Below are 15997 nucleotides of genomic sequence, written 5' to 3' on the forward strand. Positions count from 1 at the left end.
CTCCGGTCACCACAAAGCACTCCTCACTGGGATACCGGATTAAAAGCAAAGCCCGGTGGTAAATTCAGGCGTATTCCACAGAAATCCATTGCATGAAAATCTCATGCTGGTGATAATGCGGTGGGATTTGTAAAGTGGGTCAGTAAAGCTTGCGTACATGCGCCTCTCTACCTTACCAATTCACCTTTCAAATCCATAATAGCCACTGGATTTGTAAACGTGTTGGGAAAAGTGGCAGTGACAATTTCTGCTAATTTTGCTGCCACTTTTGCGCCCAGATACCTACAGGTTAGTAGCGCTATATAAATAAACAAACAAACTTATTACCAATTCAGGGGATTAGATAATGATCCTCACTCATTTTGGCAGGATGGCAGCCTCTGTACCAGCTGCAAAAGCATCATGTATGTTATGTTCTTGGGTATTTGCGAAGTCCTGAACTGTGGCAGGTGTAGCCGCGTACGCCAAGGTGATCATCCAGTGAACCGTGGCAGGTGTGGCCTTGTAGGTCTGGGTGGCTGTCTGGTGAACCGCGGCCGATGTGGCCCGATAGGTCTGGGTGGCAGTCCGGTGAACCGCGGTAGGTGTGTGCACATAGGTCTGGGTGGCTGTCCGGTGAACCGTGGTAGGTGTGTGCACATAGGTCTGGGTGGCAGTCCGGTGAACCGCGGTAGGTGTGTGCACATAGGTCTGGGTGGCAGTCCGGTGAACCGCGGTAGGTGTGTGCACATAGGTCTGGGTGGCTGTCCGGTGAACCGTGGTAGGAGTGGGCGCGTAGGTCTGGGTGGCCGTCCGGTGAACCGTGGTAGGAGTGGGCGCGTAGGTCTGGGTGGCCGTCCGGTGAACTGCGGCAGGAGTGGACGCATAGGTCTGGGTGACCGTCCAGTGAACCACAGCAGGTGTGGGCGTGTAGGTCTGCATGGCTGTCTGGTGAATGGCAGGTGTGGGCGCGTAGGTCTGCGTGGCTGTCCGGTGAACCACGGCAGGTTTGGCCGCATAGGTCTGGGTGGCCGTCTGGCCAAGTATTGATGCACATAACTGTCTTTTTGTCAGACCACAGTCTGAAACATAGAATACAGTGCCTTCACAATGACAGATCATTACAACATGTAGAGGTGCCAAAGCTGCCCAGCATTTCTTTGCAGCAAAAGGGTAGATAGAGGGTTGGGGTAATTTATATGAATAGTGGGGTATGGGTAGATGAGAGGGGTTTGGGGGGTCTCCCCATGCATTTTGCGTTAAAAAAAGGTAACAAAAATGTGTTTTTTTACCTGCAACCAAAAACATGTGTTGTTGTAACATAGAACCCTTGCAGGCCCTTACCTTCCAAGTTTCCTCCCCTTCCATCCTACAATGTGGGGTAACGGGCAATGAATAGGACTCCCTCTTGAGTATTTAGGACACCCTACTGCTGGTTCTTGAAGACCCCTACCTTCCAGGTTTCCTATCCTTCCTTCCCAGAGTATGGGGTGATGGGAATTAATGGGGCACCCTCTTGAGTGTGTAGGCCACTCCCTCTGCTGGTTGTTCCACACCGCATTGCTTGCGTCTGAAGGTGATGGGATAGGTCCGCTGACTCTAACCTTCTTTCTTCTTCTCGCCCTAGGATGTGGTCTGAACTACCACAAGAGATGCGCTTTCAAGATCCCCAACAACTGCAGCGGGGTGCGGAAGAGACGGCTGTCCAACGTGTCCCTGCCCGGCCTGGCGCCCATCCGCACCGTGTCGGCCGAGCTATCCCCCACGATCCCGGATGAGGCCCTTCTGGTAGGACGGTGCGCCGGAAGCGTCTGGCTTCTGATCCTGAAGATGGCGTCTGGGTAGTTGGTGCTTGGGTGGCTCAGTGGGATTCTGGAGTGGAAACTCAATGCCATGACATGTTTGTTACCTTTCAATGCTAACAATATTTTGTCCCCACTAACGAAACTTGTGGGTGTGTTTATTTTATTAATCAATGTGATCTGTTTTATCCTTGGGTAAGGAGACAAAGTGCTGTACAAATCAAAGGAAATATTAAAGTAATTTCAAGAGCAGAAGGCCAAGAAAGACATTCAGACAATAATAATGCAAATTAAAAAAAACATTTGGGAATAGGTTGGAAAAAATAATGAAAGAAGAAAAAAAAGAAAAATAAGTGCAGGCAGACAAGCCTCATGACTAGTGGGGCGGCATCCCAGCTGTAACACCGCTGTAATACTGCCCAACTGTAATAGCGTTAGTGCTAACCGGTCCGACGGTATTACCGCCCGATCACAGGTTGGGCCTTAATGGTAAATCCCCAGTCCCCATTGGATCTATTGGACAAATACTGCATGCTAATACAGTTGGCAGTAAATATGCCAAATACAGGGTGCTAAATGGATGTTCATCTCCAGAAAAAAAAGTAAAACCGACCGTTTAGCACCTAACTCGTGATAGAGGCAGCCCTTAAATGCGGTGGTAATACAGTTACCACCGCATTTTAGAGATACCGCCCAAATCGTGATGATGCCCAAAGTGAAAAAACGAAATGTTCAAGGAGAGAAGGAGAAAAGAGCAGCACTGAAACTTGACCTTGGGAGAAAGACCAGGCTACAGAGAACGATTCTGGAGCTCTTCAGTAAGGAAGAAGATCGGGAAATATTCAAATGTGGACTGGACTGGAATTCCGCAGTCGGGGACCAGATGCAGAGACAGCCTGCTTAGAAAACGTTGTGCAGTGAAATTTAGGGGTTTCTCTTTTCTGATTCCATAACTACCACACCCATAAATTGTCACAATTTTTTTCGGCAACTTTCTTACTCCATCTATAAATGGCCGATCTATTGCTATAGCAAGTTATTTATAATTGTTCTTTTATAACGCACTTAATACCAATGAATGGTTTCTAAGCACGGGATCGGGATTCAAACCTGTGTTGCGCTGCACGCGCTGCCCCTGAGCCATCCTTCCTCCCCACAGAGTCCTATAGATCCTTACTCTTCCCCTTTGGTGTTACTCTATTTGTACTGTATTTTGCTTTGTTGTGTTTGGCTGTTTCCACCCTCTTGCTCACAGTTACTTGCACATTAACCACTTGTGTCTTGTGTGAAATTACATGTGCTCAAAGGGGGGTATTTGGAATAGCATTCCAAAGGCTGGGCCTTGCTAGGGAGAATTGTTCCCATCCCTCTTTGCTCGATGGGAATGCCGAATGGTGCTGGCTGGTGGACCTGGAAGCACGTGGAGATATGGTGATTATCTTTTGATAGTAGTTGTTGCATGGCAATGCAGCAGGCATGTCTACATCTCGGCAGTGCATAGGAAATGTCATCCAGCCACTCTACTTGCTTCTATAGCTTAATTCACGATTCCAATATTTGTAGAGCGGGAAATTGTGCAAATTCTTTGGGAATTCTTTGGAATGGTTGCTGTTTGGGTGAATTCCTTGATTCTCTTTTCTTCACTTGGCTAAGAGTCGAATTGTAATTCGATTGTATTGATATTTTGGCATAAACCTTAGGCAGTGGCGTCCCGTCGGGGACGAGGTGCAAGTGAGCGAGTGTCGTTCCGAGACGTTCTTTGATCTTAGAATATAATGGTGTTGATTCGCTCATGTCTCCTATCAGATTCAGTTCATGGATTCCCCAAGATTCCAAAGAGGCGCTGTCCGTCCTCACCATATGTCTGTCACTCCGGATCTAAGGTGGGTTAGACGCCATTCAGATATCAAAAGCTATCTGCGATAGGACGGAGCCCTTTGGGGGCTCTTCTTGTTGTGGCATTGTTGGTGGGTCCCAGTTGCCGGGGTCAGTTGAGTCTTGGCCTGGGAAGATGAGGACCCTGTCCTATTTATCCTCAGTGTCCTGTTATTTCTAGATCACTAGTCACCCGGATTTGATGGCCTACTCTACAGTGTCAAGCACGGCCGATATGTTCAGCAAAACGAGTACAACATTATCACTCTGTCCAGCTAGGGATAACCGCTCCTACTCAATGGCTAACCAAACTGTTGCCCAACTGCACCCTTGCCTGAAGCCTGACTGCCAGTTGCCTGGTAAGCTGTGGGTATCTGGGTGCTTAGTCTGTTGGAAGAGCCTTCAGGGGTTGGATATTTGAGATGGACCTGTGTTTCTGCCAGGTGCTTGCCATCAGGGTGGGATTTTCATGCACACTTTCAGGTGTTGGAGATGTGCCCAGTGGAGGACAAGGCACAGTCTTTTATATGATATGATAAGTAATTTAAAACGCCCCTGTACACAAGTGTTTCTAGGTGCAACAAGACAAGGAAGGAGAGACAACGGGAGGACAAGACAAAAGTTCTTACTAGGCCTTGTGTCATTCAGATTGTGCAAGTGCGAGGGGGAGGGAAGAGGAGAAGTGCCATGGGGCGAGGGTGGGGAGAGTGCAGTGCTAAGATGCGGTAAGTGCTGCCAGGTTGGTGGCTCATGTAAGTGCAGAGGCAGGGGACTGTAGGGTTGCAGATACAGTGCCTAAGTGTGTTGCAGATACAGTGCCTAAGTGGGTGGGAGGCCTGGAGGCAGTGCAAGGGCAACTAGCCGTGCAGGACCCTGGTTCCTGCGAGGTTCAGTGGGTGGTCAGGATTTGGTGGTGCCACTGTGGGCACACGTTCCCCGATCACACTTAATGGGCATGCAACTGTTTGACGTGGTGTGTTGTTTTGTTGGTCTGGCTGGTTCTGAAGGAGATTGGCTTGGTGGAATGCTTGCTGGGGTTTGCAGACGCTGTGTGTCTTACTTGCTGTATGGCTGGTTTGCCTTGCTTGCATCGGTCTAGTCTAGAAGGTTTGTTCCGATAGTGAATCTTGTAAGAGGTGGGCACGAAAGTGTCTAACATATTATTGCTTGAGTTGTTCATTGATTACCCGTGCGTCATATTTTTTGGTTGCCAGACATTTGGTCGAAAAAAATTGGTCGACCAGACAAATGGTCGAACCAATTTGATCGAAAACCAAATGGTCGAATTTTTTATTTTTTTTATTTTAACTCTTTTTTTTTTTTTTTTGGGGGGTCTCCCCCCCAACCCCCTTTTTTTCTCTAAAAACCCCTTTTTATACTAAACGAAAACCCGAAAAATAAATATATAAATAAAAAAAAAAATTCGACCATTTGGTTTTCGACCAAATTGCGTCGACCAAATTGCAGTCGACCAGTTTTTTTTCGACCAGTTGACTGGACACCATATTTTTTGCCTGGAGAATTGTTCGATATTGTTTGCTGTAGTTGTTGGGTTGCCTGCTTGCACTTGTCTCATTCTGATTTCTGTCGCGGTTGGCCTAGTTTCGTCATCTGTTTTTTTTAAGCTTTAATGCACCTGGGAGTCCCTCTGCTGCGGGTGGAGCTTCTCTGTGCATCGGTTTCTGTGCTGGTGTTGTGGTGGTTGCTGTGGTTTGCGAGTCCTTGCGTTATCTCCGCAGTGTGCAGTGCTTTTAGCTGAGGTAGGAGGAGTTTGTCCAACATGAGGTTGATGTTTCCTGCCTTCCTCTTTTGATAGTTCCATGCCTTTTGGCAACAGTGTGGGTAGGGCCTGAGCGGGCAAGGCCCACCCAAAATCTGTAAATGCCCACTCAGCAGCGCTTTCTCTGGAGGATAGCTCAGGAGGGTACGGTGAGGGTAGGGCCTGAGTGGGCAAGGCCCACCCAAAATCTGTAAATGCCCACACAGCAGTGCTATTCTCGGGAGGATAGCTCAGGAGCAATGCGCTCGTCTTGGAAGCAAGACGACGAAGAGCAACACAGGTTTGATCCCTGGTTTGATCCCTGGTCCGTGCTTAGAAACTTCTGAGTATTAAGCAAGTTATAAATAACCAATTATAATTATAATGTCACTGCAGTGGGCCCAACTACATTTAGCTTCAGACCCCATTTCTTTGACAACCCTGGCTACGCCTCTGCCCATCTGACTGTTGTGGTGCTGACTGCTGTGCAGTGGTGCCAACTGTGCTCCGGGTGGCAACATACACTGTTACAATTGTTTTCCTTTTCTGTCTAGCCGGAATCAGAAACCACGGCAAGGCGAGGCTGCAGTTACCAGGGTGGTAGAGCTGGAGACGCCGGGTGGGGGCTGGGGGGACCATCCATTGTAATGATTTGAAGCTAATTAAAAACGTGAGACTGATTGAAGCCGAAGGGGCGAGGAGCGCTGTTCCATCAGGCATATTGACTCTGCCTGGGTGTTACATGTAGCAGGAATTACGCTGCCCCAATTATCTGATGGTGATGGTGGGGCTAATTAGGAGCGCCCAGAGAGCAGCTGAGCAGGGCAGGTCTCATGAAGAAGCGGCGGGCACAAGAACTGGCACATGGGGAAACAGGATGCCCGCCGCTGTCTTTAAAACTGATATCGCGCACAAATAATTGGGGAAAAACAGCTCCTAATTGTTAGGATTGAAATGCCGAAGATATGGCAATTGCGACCAATTCACCAAACGTTTAGACTGTGCTTATTTTACCCTCTATTACTTTAAGTGTTCACTTTTTTTTTAGTAGTTTGCAAATGAGTGCCTTAGTTGAACTCTGCAACATATGCAGAATATGCTTAAAACATGGCGATGAGCGACGATTAGGTTTTCACATTATGGCGATGATGGGGTGGTGTGACGAAGAACACCGGGTCATATTGGAAAGATACTCAACAGCACTGAAGTGGTGATGGCAACCCTCCTAAGCACTAACACACAGACCCCAGTTTTTTGATCTTATGAATAGTTTGTACCCCTCAATTAGGGAATTTATGATACAGTGTAGAAAATGTCAGTATTCAAAGAACACGCCTGCCATTATCAGTCCCTGCTCCCCTCAGCCCTATTCCAGGGGCTACTTCTGCAGATTGACATGGCTATGACTGACCGCCAGGGGGTCACTAAAGGGCAGAGCTTGTTGATGGAACCTCTCAATGACCCACATAGGAAGGCTGATGGGATAGATGGAAAATATCCTCACCGGAGGACGATATTGATATTGATATTTTATTTATTTTGCGCTCGTACTCAAGTGTTTCAGAGCGCGACAAGGCAAGGGAGGGGAACAGAGGAGAACAAAACAGCGATCTTACTAGGCCCAGTGACATTGAGAATGTGCAAGTGCATGGGAGAGGGGGGAGGGGAAAAGTGCATGGAAGGCGGGAGAAGTGGAAAGTGCAAAGCAGAGGAGAAACAGATAAATAACAATAAATAAATAATAAAGGTAACAAACAGTGGTAGTGCAGCCTGCAATTGGCAAGTGCTAGGTAAAAGGCAGCAGACAGGGTAGGTCTGATAAGTGCAGGAAGAAAAAGGAGGGGGGGCTGTATGGATGCAGATACAGACCCCAGTGCAAGGGGTGGGCCGGAGGCAGTGCGAGAGGGTGGCAGGGTGAGCAGGTACCTGGCCCGGAGGACAGAGGGTGGCCAGGTGCATGATGCCAAGAGAGAACAGATCTGCAGAGGAGAGGGGGAGCGAAGGCAGAAGAAAAGAGGAAGGTCTTGAGGTGCTTCCGGAACCGGAGATGGTTCTCAAGTTTCAGCGAGGCAGGGAGGCTGTTCCAGAGGGAGGCCCCAGCCAAAGACCAGATCTACCCCCAGCTTGTCTCTTAGAAAAACGACTGACCCTGAGGGAGTTCGAGGTAGAGGAGCAAAGAGCTCGAGGGGGGGGGGGGGTATTTGCAGAGGGATAGATGAAGGTATTTTGGACCCAGGCCCCAGAAAGCCTTGTGGACAATGCAGAGGGCTTTGAATTTAATCCTTGCATCCACTGGGAGCCAATGGAGAAATTCCAGAGCTGGAGAGATATGATCCCAGGGCTTGAGGCCAAGGACAAGTCTCGCAGTCCTGTTCTGGATTAGTTGAAGAGGGTGGAGAGTAGAAACAGGAAGATTTAGAAAGAGGCTGTTACAATTGTCCATCCTATAGAACCAGAGCTTGGGAGACCGTGAGCTTCTGGGGGAAGGAGAGGAAAGGCAGAGTACCTCTGAGGAGGTGCAGTAGGAAATTTGACTTTTTAGAGACCTCAGAGATGTGGGCGGAGAAGGAAAGTGTGGAGTCAAAGATGACCCCGAGGTTCTTAGCCTCGCAGGTGGGGGTAGAAGGAGGGCCAAGGAAGGCCGGCTAGAGAGTGAGGGGAAAGGATGGTGAAGGTGTGCCGATGAGGATGATCTCCTTCTTGCTGGCATTCAGTCAAAGATCATTGGCACACACCAATCTTGAATGGCAGTTAGGCAATCAGAGATGAGAGAGGGAGAGGAGGTGGCTGAGGGCAGCCTGAAAATGAGTTGAGTGTCATCAGCGTAGCACTGGAAATTTGAGCAGAAAATGGCAATGCAGTGGGCAAGAGTTGCCAGGCATTGGTTGAAAAGCCAGGGCGCGAGGTTAGACCCCTGGGGAACACCACAGATAGAGAGGAAGATAGATGATATGAAGGACCCAAGTTGGACCAGAGATGATGTCGCTTTCGGTCAAGGTGGCTGGTGTGGAGAAAGAGTTGAGGGAAGTGCCACGAAGGATGCCAACAGGTGAACCCTTCTTTTCCTTTAAGGGACGTGCTGCCCTATCATGCTCCCGAGGGAGGGGTGTCAAGGATGCACATCAAAAGCTGCATCCCGTGAGGTCCTGGCGGGGACTTACCTGCAAACCAGATGGTGGTCAGAAGATTCTTGAGGCTCCATATGGAAGGTCCATCGGGTTGGCCAGGGTTATTTAATAGATAATAGAGATACTGAAGGATCCTGATCTGCGGGACAATATCTTGAGAGCCGGAGCAGGAAGAATAAAGGTGAAAGTCAGGTGCCTTGCAGTTTCTATTCCATGACCTTAGCCGGTCTATGAAAGACAAGAGGATGTTCATGCTGGCCTTGCAGAAGGAGTTGGCATCTCTGGGCATGCAAACATTGTTCTGCCATCCTGAAAATAAGGGCAAACAATGATTTTTCCACTGGTGTCAGGAGCTCAATCCTTTGTAGAGAATGAGAAGAGGGGCAATGTAGAGGACCGATCATTACTGGAGTTTGGACGTGCGGTCTGGTTCGTGGATAGGTCACTTCTGGTGAAAGCCTATTGAATTGGATGTGATGGGAGTGATTATATGTGAGCTTTGACATGGTTGGACTCGGCTAGATGGGGGTTTGCTCCTGTATGCCCCCCACTTCTCGCACCCCCACTCTCTTCTTGGTGGGGGATCTGGAGTTAAAGGTTCTCTTAATGTGTTGGGGATGGCGTATGGTTTTTGATTCAGGGATAATTGGGATTTCATTTAATTGTTGTGTTTATTTCTTGGTAAATCCAATGGGGTCTATGAAAAAAACGATTTTGGAAGAAAAAAATCTGTAAAAACAGAAAAAGATGCCATGGGTTTAACATGATCGGGGCAAACTATTATCTCTCTATCTTAGCTCGAATTGGCATTGACTTGAACTGAAATTAGCCCCCGGTGTTTCGATAGGTTTGACTGCAATTTGGCCCTCTTTGCACATATTTAAGGTTAAGAAGCATTTTTCTAAATGGGAGCAGAGATAAGCAGCAAATAACAGGGAGTAAAATAAATACATGTGTACTCCACCATGATGTGGGCAAACTCCAATATGGACGTCATATTTCAGAAAGGATGAAGATTATTGTGGACTCTTGCATCAAGTTAGCGGAAGGTGATGTGGAACATGCCGACCCACAGACGAAGGGTACTGTGATACAATTTGGATGAAGGCCAGAATGAATATTCTGCAAGGCCAAGTTCAAAGACAATTTCATGGCAGAAGGCATGGGTGATGAGAGATGTTGGGCTAATTGGGTGGGGAGGTAGCTTCATGTCCTATCTCCCTCCTCCTGTGTCATGGTTTACGTGCTGCTAAATGAACTGAATGTGCCAGACATGGCACAAGTGTACCAATCAATTGTATTAGTCCCTATAACGAAGGACCTTATAGTTTGAGAAACCAATGAGACAAGGAGTAACTGATGTTTCTGAAATTACATGTTTAAAGAGGTAGGCATAAGTTGTCCACCTGATAAAGGACAGCCAATAACAATCCTAGCTCCTATATGATTGTATATCTGGATGTCTCCCTTAACCAATCCCGGCCCTTGATAGGTTTTTTACTATTGCCACATAGTATGATGTCACTCTGATGCATAATGAAGTATATAAATTGTATTTTTTGTGCAAATCACTGAGAGACAGAACGTCCGTCTGTTGATGTTCGTTGTAACATCCCTGTTTTAGATAATGGTTCATAAAACAGTAAGTGTGGCCATCTCACTCTCCAGATATGTGAGGCCCTTGTATGTGCCTGTCTCATCATCCTGTTCTGGGAGTTCCCTTCATGTGGCCATCCTATTATCAGGTGTTGTTAATCCCTTGTATATGGTTTTCACTTTACTGGGTTCTGTAACTTTCTTGCATGTAACTGTCTCATCTTCAGAGTCTATGAGTTTGTGATATCTCTTCATAACATTCTGTGCGTTCCTTTCTTGTAGTCGTCTCAGCCTCAAGTTCTGTGACTCCCCTGTATGGGGCTGCCTCATTATTATGTGCTCTAAGTTCCTTGTATGTGGCAGCCACATCATCAGGTTCAGTGAGTTCCTTTCACATGCTTCCTCACAATCCGGTTTGTGACTCCCTTGTACATGGCCACCTCATCATTGCGTTCTGTGACTCCCTTGTATATGGCCACCTCATCATCAGGTTCTGTAACTCCCTTGTATATGGCCACCTCATCATCAGGTTCTGTGACTCCCTTGTATATGGCCACCTCATCATCGCGTTCTGTAACTCCCTTGTATATGGCCACCTCACCTCATCATCGCGTTCTGTGACTCCCTTGTATATGGCCACCTCATCATCAGGTTCTGTAACTCCCTTGTATATGGCCACCTCATCATCGCGTTCTGTAACTCCCTTGTATATGGCCAACTCATCATCAGGTTCTGTGACTCCCTTGTATATGGCCACCTCATCATCGCGTTCTGTAACTCCCTTGTATATGGCCACCTCATCATCGCGTTCTGTAACTCCCTTGTATATGGCCACCTCATCATCAGGTTCTGTAACTCCCTTGTATATGGCCACCTCATCATCGCGTTCTGTAACTCCCTTGTATATGGCCAACTCATCATCAGGTTCTGTGACTCCCTTGTATATGGCCACCTCATCATCAGGTTCTGTAACTCCCTTGTATATGGCCACCTCATCATCGCGTTCTGTAACTCCCTTGTATATGGCCAACTCATCATCAGGTTCTGTGACTCCCTTGTATATGGCCACCTCATCATCGCGTTCTGTGACTCCCTTGTATATGGCCACCTCATCATCAGGTTCTGTGACTCCCTTGTATATAGCCACCTCATCATCAGGTTCTGTGACTCCCTTGTATATGGCCACCTCATCACCAGGTTCTGTAACTCCCTTGTATATGGCCACCTCATCATCAGGTTCTGTGACTCCCTTGTATATGGCCACCTCATCATCACGTTCTGTGACTCCCTTCTATATGGCCACCTCATCATCAGGTTCTGTAACTCCCTTGTATATTGCCACCTCATCATCAGGTTCTGTGACTCCCTTGTATATGGCCACCTCATCATCAGGTTCTGTGACTCCCTTGTATATGGCCACCTCATCACCAGGTTCTGTAACTCCCTTGTATATGGCCACCTCATCATCAGGTTCTGTGACTCCCTTGTATATGGCCACCTCATCATCGCGTTCTGTGACTCCCTTCTATATGGCCACCTCATCATCAGGTTCTGTAACTCCCTTGTATATGGCCACCTCATCATCGCGTTCTGTAACTCCCTTGTATATGGCCACCTCATCATCGCGTTCTGTAACTCCCTTGTAAATGGCCAACTTGGTGTTAACTCAAGGGTATGTCTGGACTATCACTTTCCTTCTTCGGCCCCAGCTGGAAACCCACAATGCACTCTGATCCTACTTTGACGCTGCCTGGAAACCCACAAGGCGTGGTGGCTCATCTATGATCCCGCCTGAAAACCCAGAATGCCCCCTGACCCATTTATGGAACTGCCTGGAACCCCACAATGCAATAACACAAAACATATGGTCAAGCCCACCACATTATTTTGATATGTCTGGGATTTAAGGCTTATCAAAGACAAAGACACAATACATGTATCCCAAACTTGATTTCTCCTAATTTGAATTGCTGTCAATATATTGGTAGGGCAATTTGAGTAAACATTATTTAAAATGGAAACAAATGCAAGTATTCAAATTACAAAAGAAACACCATAATTAAAATAACACAAACATTGTGATATAATTGCTTCAATAAACAAAAAAATGAAACAATTTATCTTCGTTGTAAGAATGAATGGCCTCTTACTTACACACACTTCCAATTCTCCAAAGCACAACTCATCCCACAGGAATACATCACATCTCACACACTGCATTCATACAGATATATCCAAACGGTGACAACACAATGCCAGTCTGAAGATTTACAACATACGCTGCTTTCCAAGCACTGCTAGAATGTGAAACCTATTTAGTATCTACCAGTCGCCTGTGCCTCATACCCTGTTTCCGAGAAATGTACAGGGCTGACTGGTGTGGTGCCTAAATTATTTAAAGACACATCAAAAGTCCAAAATTCGAAATCTTAGTTGTCACATTTTGTGAAGTCTCTTGGATAACTGTTGACTCGAGTATCAGGCTTCCAAGGGTCTCCGGCAAAGGCAGGGACCAGCCCTTTTCAGGGCTATGTACATGCTTGTGGATAGAGTTTGTGTCTCCGTTAGCTGATCACGACCTAAAAGGGGGAACAAAGACGTGTCACACCCATTGACCATGAGATATCCCCTTCACATAAACACGCAAAATGCAATTTATTCTTTTTTGTTCATTGTAGTGGGTGTCTACCAATCATGCAGTGGTGTGCTGTGCTCCCCCTCGTCTCCCCAAAACAATATGCCAGTGACTTGTGCGTGAGCACTGTACAAACTCATATTCTCACAGAGAAAAACATACACTTGGGTCAGAACGTGGAACTGCACGTTAACACATGGGAACTAAAGTCCCGTATTGTAGCGGAGGCACATACACCGGGCCTCAAAGCTTGTGTGATCACTGGAAATGCTGGTGGACCATCTACAGAGAAGAGATGATTTATGATCTTAAACATGTTATTGCGGTGAATGTGCATGTCCAGAGGTAAAGCGATATTGAGTAGTGCAGCGAGAAGCATAAATGAGTGAAGCAATATGATCACTGTCCCTGTCGAGTTAATGCCCCCGAGAGAACACGCACCAGGCCGCCGCTTCGGCTGTCGTTCCTTTCTTACTGTATGTGATCAGCTACAGCCTAATGCCTGATTCACTACTGAAGTAACCAACCTTACTCGTGCACCCGGAAACTAGGATGCACTTGGAGCTTGGCCCAGACGGGATACGGAGCGGCCATCTTGGTGGACCTCTTCAAAATAAAATGGGCCTGATGTGTATGCTTTATCCTTGGACCTCTAATGACATGGAAACGTTGCTGCTTGCCAATATAGGCAGCATAGCCTTTATCATGTGTGCAGGCAGACCCAAATGCGGGTCTAGGCAAAAGGTTTCACACTTCTGGCTGTATGTAACCATGACAAATTGCGAAAGATTAAATCTGCTTGCTGTCATTTACTGGAAGGTAAGAAGCTGGCAGCTCTCACCGTTGGCGGAAATTAAGTGAGCAAATAGACCACTGTAGCCCATCATTTAGGCCATTCACATGTGTGCGCAGTCTCAATATCCAACGTTGCCCTAATTTCAGTAACCTGTTCATTAGGGAAAAATCGCTCCTGTCTCCCTTCATATGATCAACAACAGTCCACCTAATGTTGTCTGATGAATGATGTTTCTCTAGGTAGTGTTGAACCAGGGGTGCAGTGCATGTTTTGTTCCGTATCTGCGATCTGTGTTCCGTGATACAGATCCCCACTTTCCTACTGGTCATCCCAATGTACAGCAAATCGCAAGGAAATGTAATGGTATAAATGACATTTTTGGTTTGGCAGCTGTTGAAATTCCGCAGCTGTCATACAACATCTTTATGTGTGAAGGTCAACGTTTTAAGGGTGAATTGGCACACACTGCATGTTCCACAGGGGAAATGCCTGTGATGGGACAGCGTCCCTGCGTCCATGCTGCCTCTAAGCTATTCTGAACCAAATCAACAGGTGGGGTAAGTAATTGAGAGTGTACTAACTTGTGTCTGAGGTTCTTGCCTGTCTCAAAGCAAATAGAGGGGGATCTTTAGTGCACCCAGCACTCACCACCAAATTGCAATGTTTGCAAATGAGCTTTTTAATGGAGGTGTTATGTTTAGAGAAGGTTGTAACACAGACTATTCGGTCCTGGTCTTTCTGTCTGTTCTTCTGGACCAATAGGGCAGGGCATCCCTGTCAGTAAATCTCACTCTTTTTGCTGATCTTTTAATTAGTTTGAGTGCATAGCCTCTCGCTAACAATTTGTCCCCTAAGGTGGATGCATGGTGTTCATAGTCCTGTACCGATGAACAATTGCATCTAATATGCAAAAATTGACCATACAGTAAATTATCACAAAGGCTCTGGGATGTTGACTGGAATATAACAGCAAGGTAGTGCTGTCTGTTTGCTTATGATAAAGAGCCGTGTACAAACATCCTGCCTGATGGTGGATCAAGAGATCTAGAAATGGCAGCGACTGTCGGTCCCTCTGACTTGTAAAACTTAAGTTGGGGTTGCATTGATTCAGCCACATCAGGAATATGTCCAACATCTCTTTACTCTCCTCCCAGATAAACAAAAGGTCATCTATATACCATCTCCAACTATGTACATGCATGGCAAAGGGGTTGTTTAGAAAAATAAAGCAATCTTCAAAATTGGCATGTATACATTTGCAAGGCTGGGAGCAAAGGCTCCACCCATGGCAGTGCCATCTTGCTGAGAATACAGTTGATCTGTGAATTCAAAAAAGTTATTTATGATACAGAGCAATCTGAAGTAACTGCAGCACAACATTGGTGAGAATGGGGGGTGGACCTGGATGGCTGTTGAGTCTCTGTTTAACAATCTCATATACCTCCCTTTGTGAGATATTAGTGTATAATGCTGATATTTGTTATGTTATGTTATGTTATGTTATGTTAGGGAAACTTTTACAGCGCACGATCATCCGAGGGTAACTTGGCACTAGAGGGCAAGGAACAAACCATAACCAGTCTGCTAGAACAAGTAAGTCTTAACGGCCTTCCTAAAGGCCAAGTGATTGGATACTATTTTATAGCTAACGGAAGTTCATTCCAAAGCAGAGCTGCTGCTAAGGAAAAGGCTTGGCCTCCAATCCGCACCCACCGGAAGGAAGGTATGCAGAGCCAATCATTCGAGGCAGAACGTAAACACTGCACAGGCAATAGCGAATAATCTTAACTCTAAGAAATTCTGCGCCCTGGTCGTGCAGCGTCCGATGCACGATACATAGTGCCTTGAATCTGATACGTTGGGCAACAGGGAGCCAATTGAGTAGACGGAGCACCGGCCCCATTTGTGGGGCCCATAGGGCATGCCAGTTGCAGCGCAAGCTGCTAGATTTTGAAGGCGCTGCAACCACCAGATCAGCCCCTTAGGCTGCGCTAAGTAGAGAGAGTTACAATAGTCCAGCCGGGATAGCACCATAGCTTCTACTTCCGTTGGACGAAGAGAGACAGGAAACATAGGGAGGACTTTTTAAATATTTTCAAATGAAAATGACCAGACTGACAAACAGCTGTTACTTGATTGTCCATAGGCAGGGATGCAGAAAAGACTACAACCATGTTTTTCACCTTCTCCACTGGAACGGAAGAGAACCAAGAGAGAGAGACCAGAAAGAAGACACCCAAAGTGAGAGATCAGGAGGACAGCCCACCACCAAAACCTCAGTCTTGTCTCCGTTCAATTTAAGCCAATTGTGGTTCATCCAGTCCCTCACAGCCGACAGGCACCTCCATAAGCATGATGACACCTCAGCCTGATCAAGATCAGGATCTGGGCGTCATCGGCATAGGAATCGCACTTGACGCCGAAGGA

The 15997-nt window shown here is 46.8% G+C and overlaps 1 protein-coding gene across 4 annotated transcripts in view; it reads left to right on the top strand.

Moving 5' to 3' along the window:
* Positions 1–15997, top strand: part of PRKD1 (protein kinase D1) — a 1050331-nt gene that overhangs the window by 670373 nt on the left and 363961 nt on the right. For all 4 annotated transcript variants that reach the window (XM_069638504.1, XM_069638505.1, XM_069638506.1 and 1 more), the window contains one exon: positions 1607–1767. In XM_069638504.1, coding sequence (XP_069494605.1) covers positions 1607–1767 — 161 coding nt within the window. The remainder of the gene's footprint in view (positions 1–1606; positions 1768–15997) is intronic.

This window comes from Ambystoma mexicanum, chromosome 14 (genome assembly GCF_040938575.1).
Source record: "Ambystoma mexicanum isolate Mex_15411 chromosome 14, UKY_AmexF1_1, whole genome shotgun sequence".
Taxonomy (NCBI): domain Eukaryota; kingdom Metazoa; phylum Chordata; class Amphibia; order Caudata; family Ambystomatidae; genus Ambystoma; species Ambystoma mexicanum.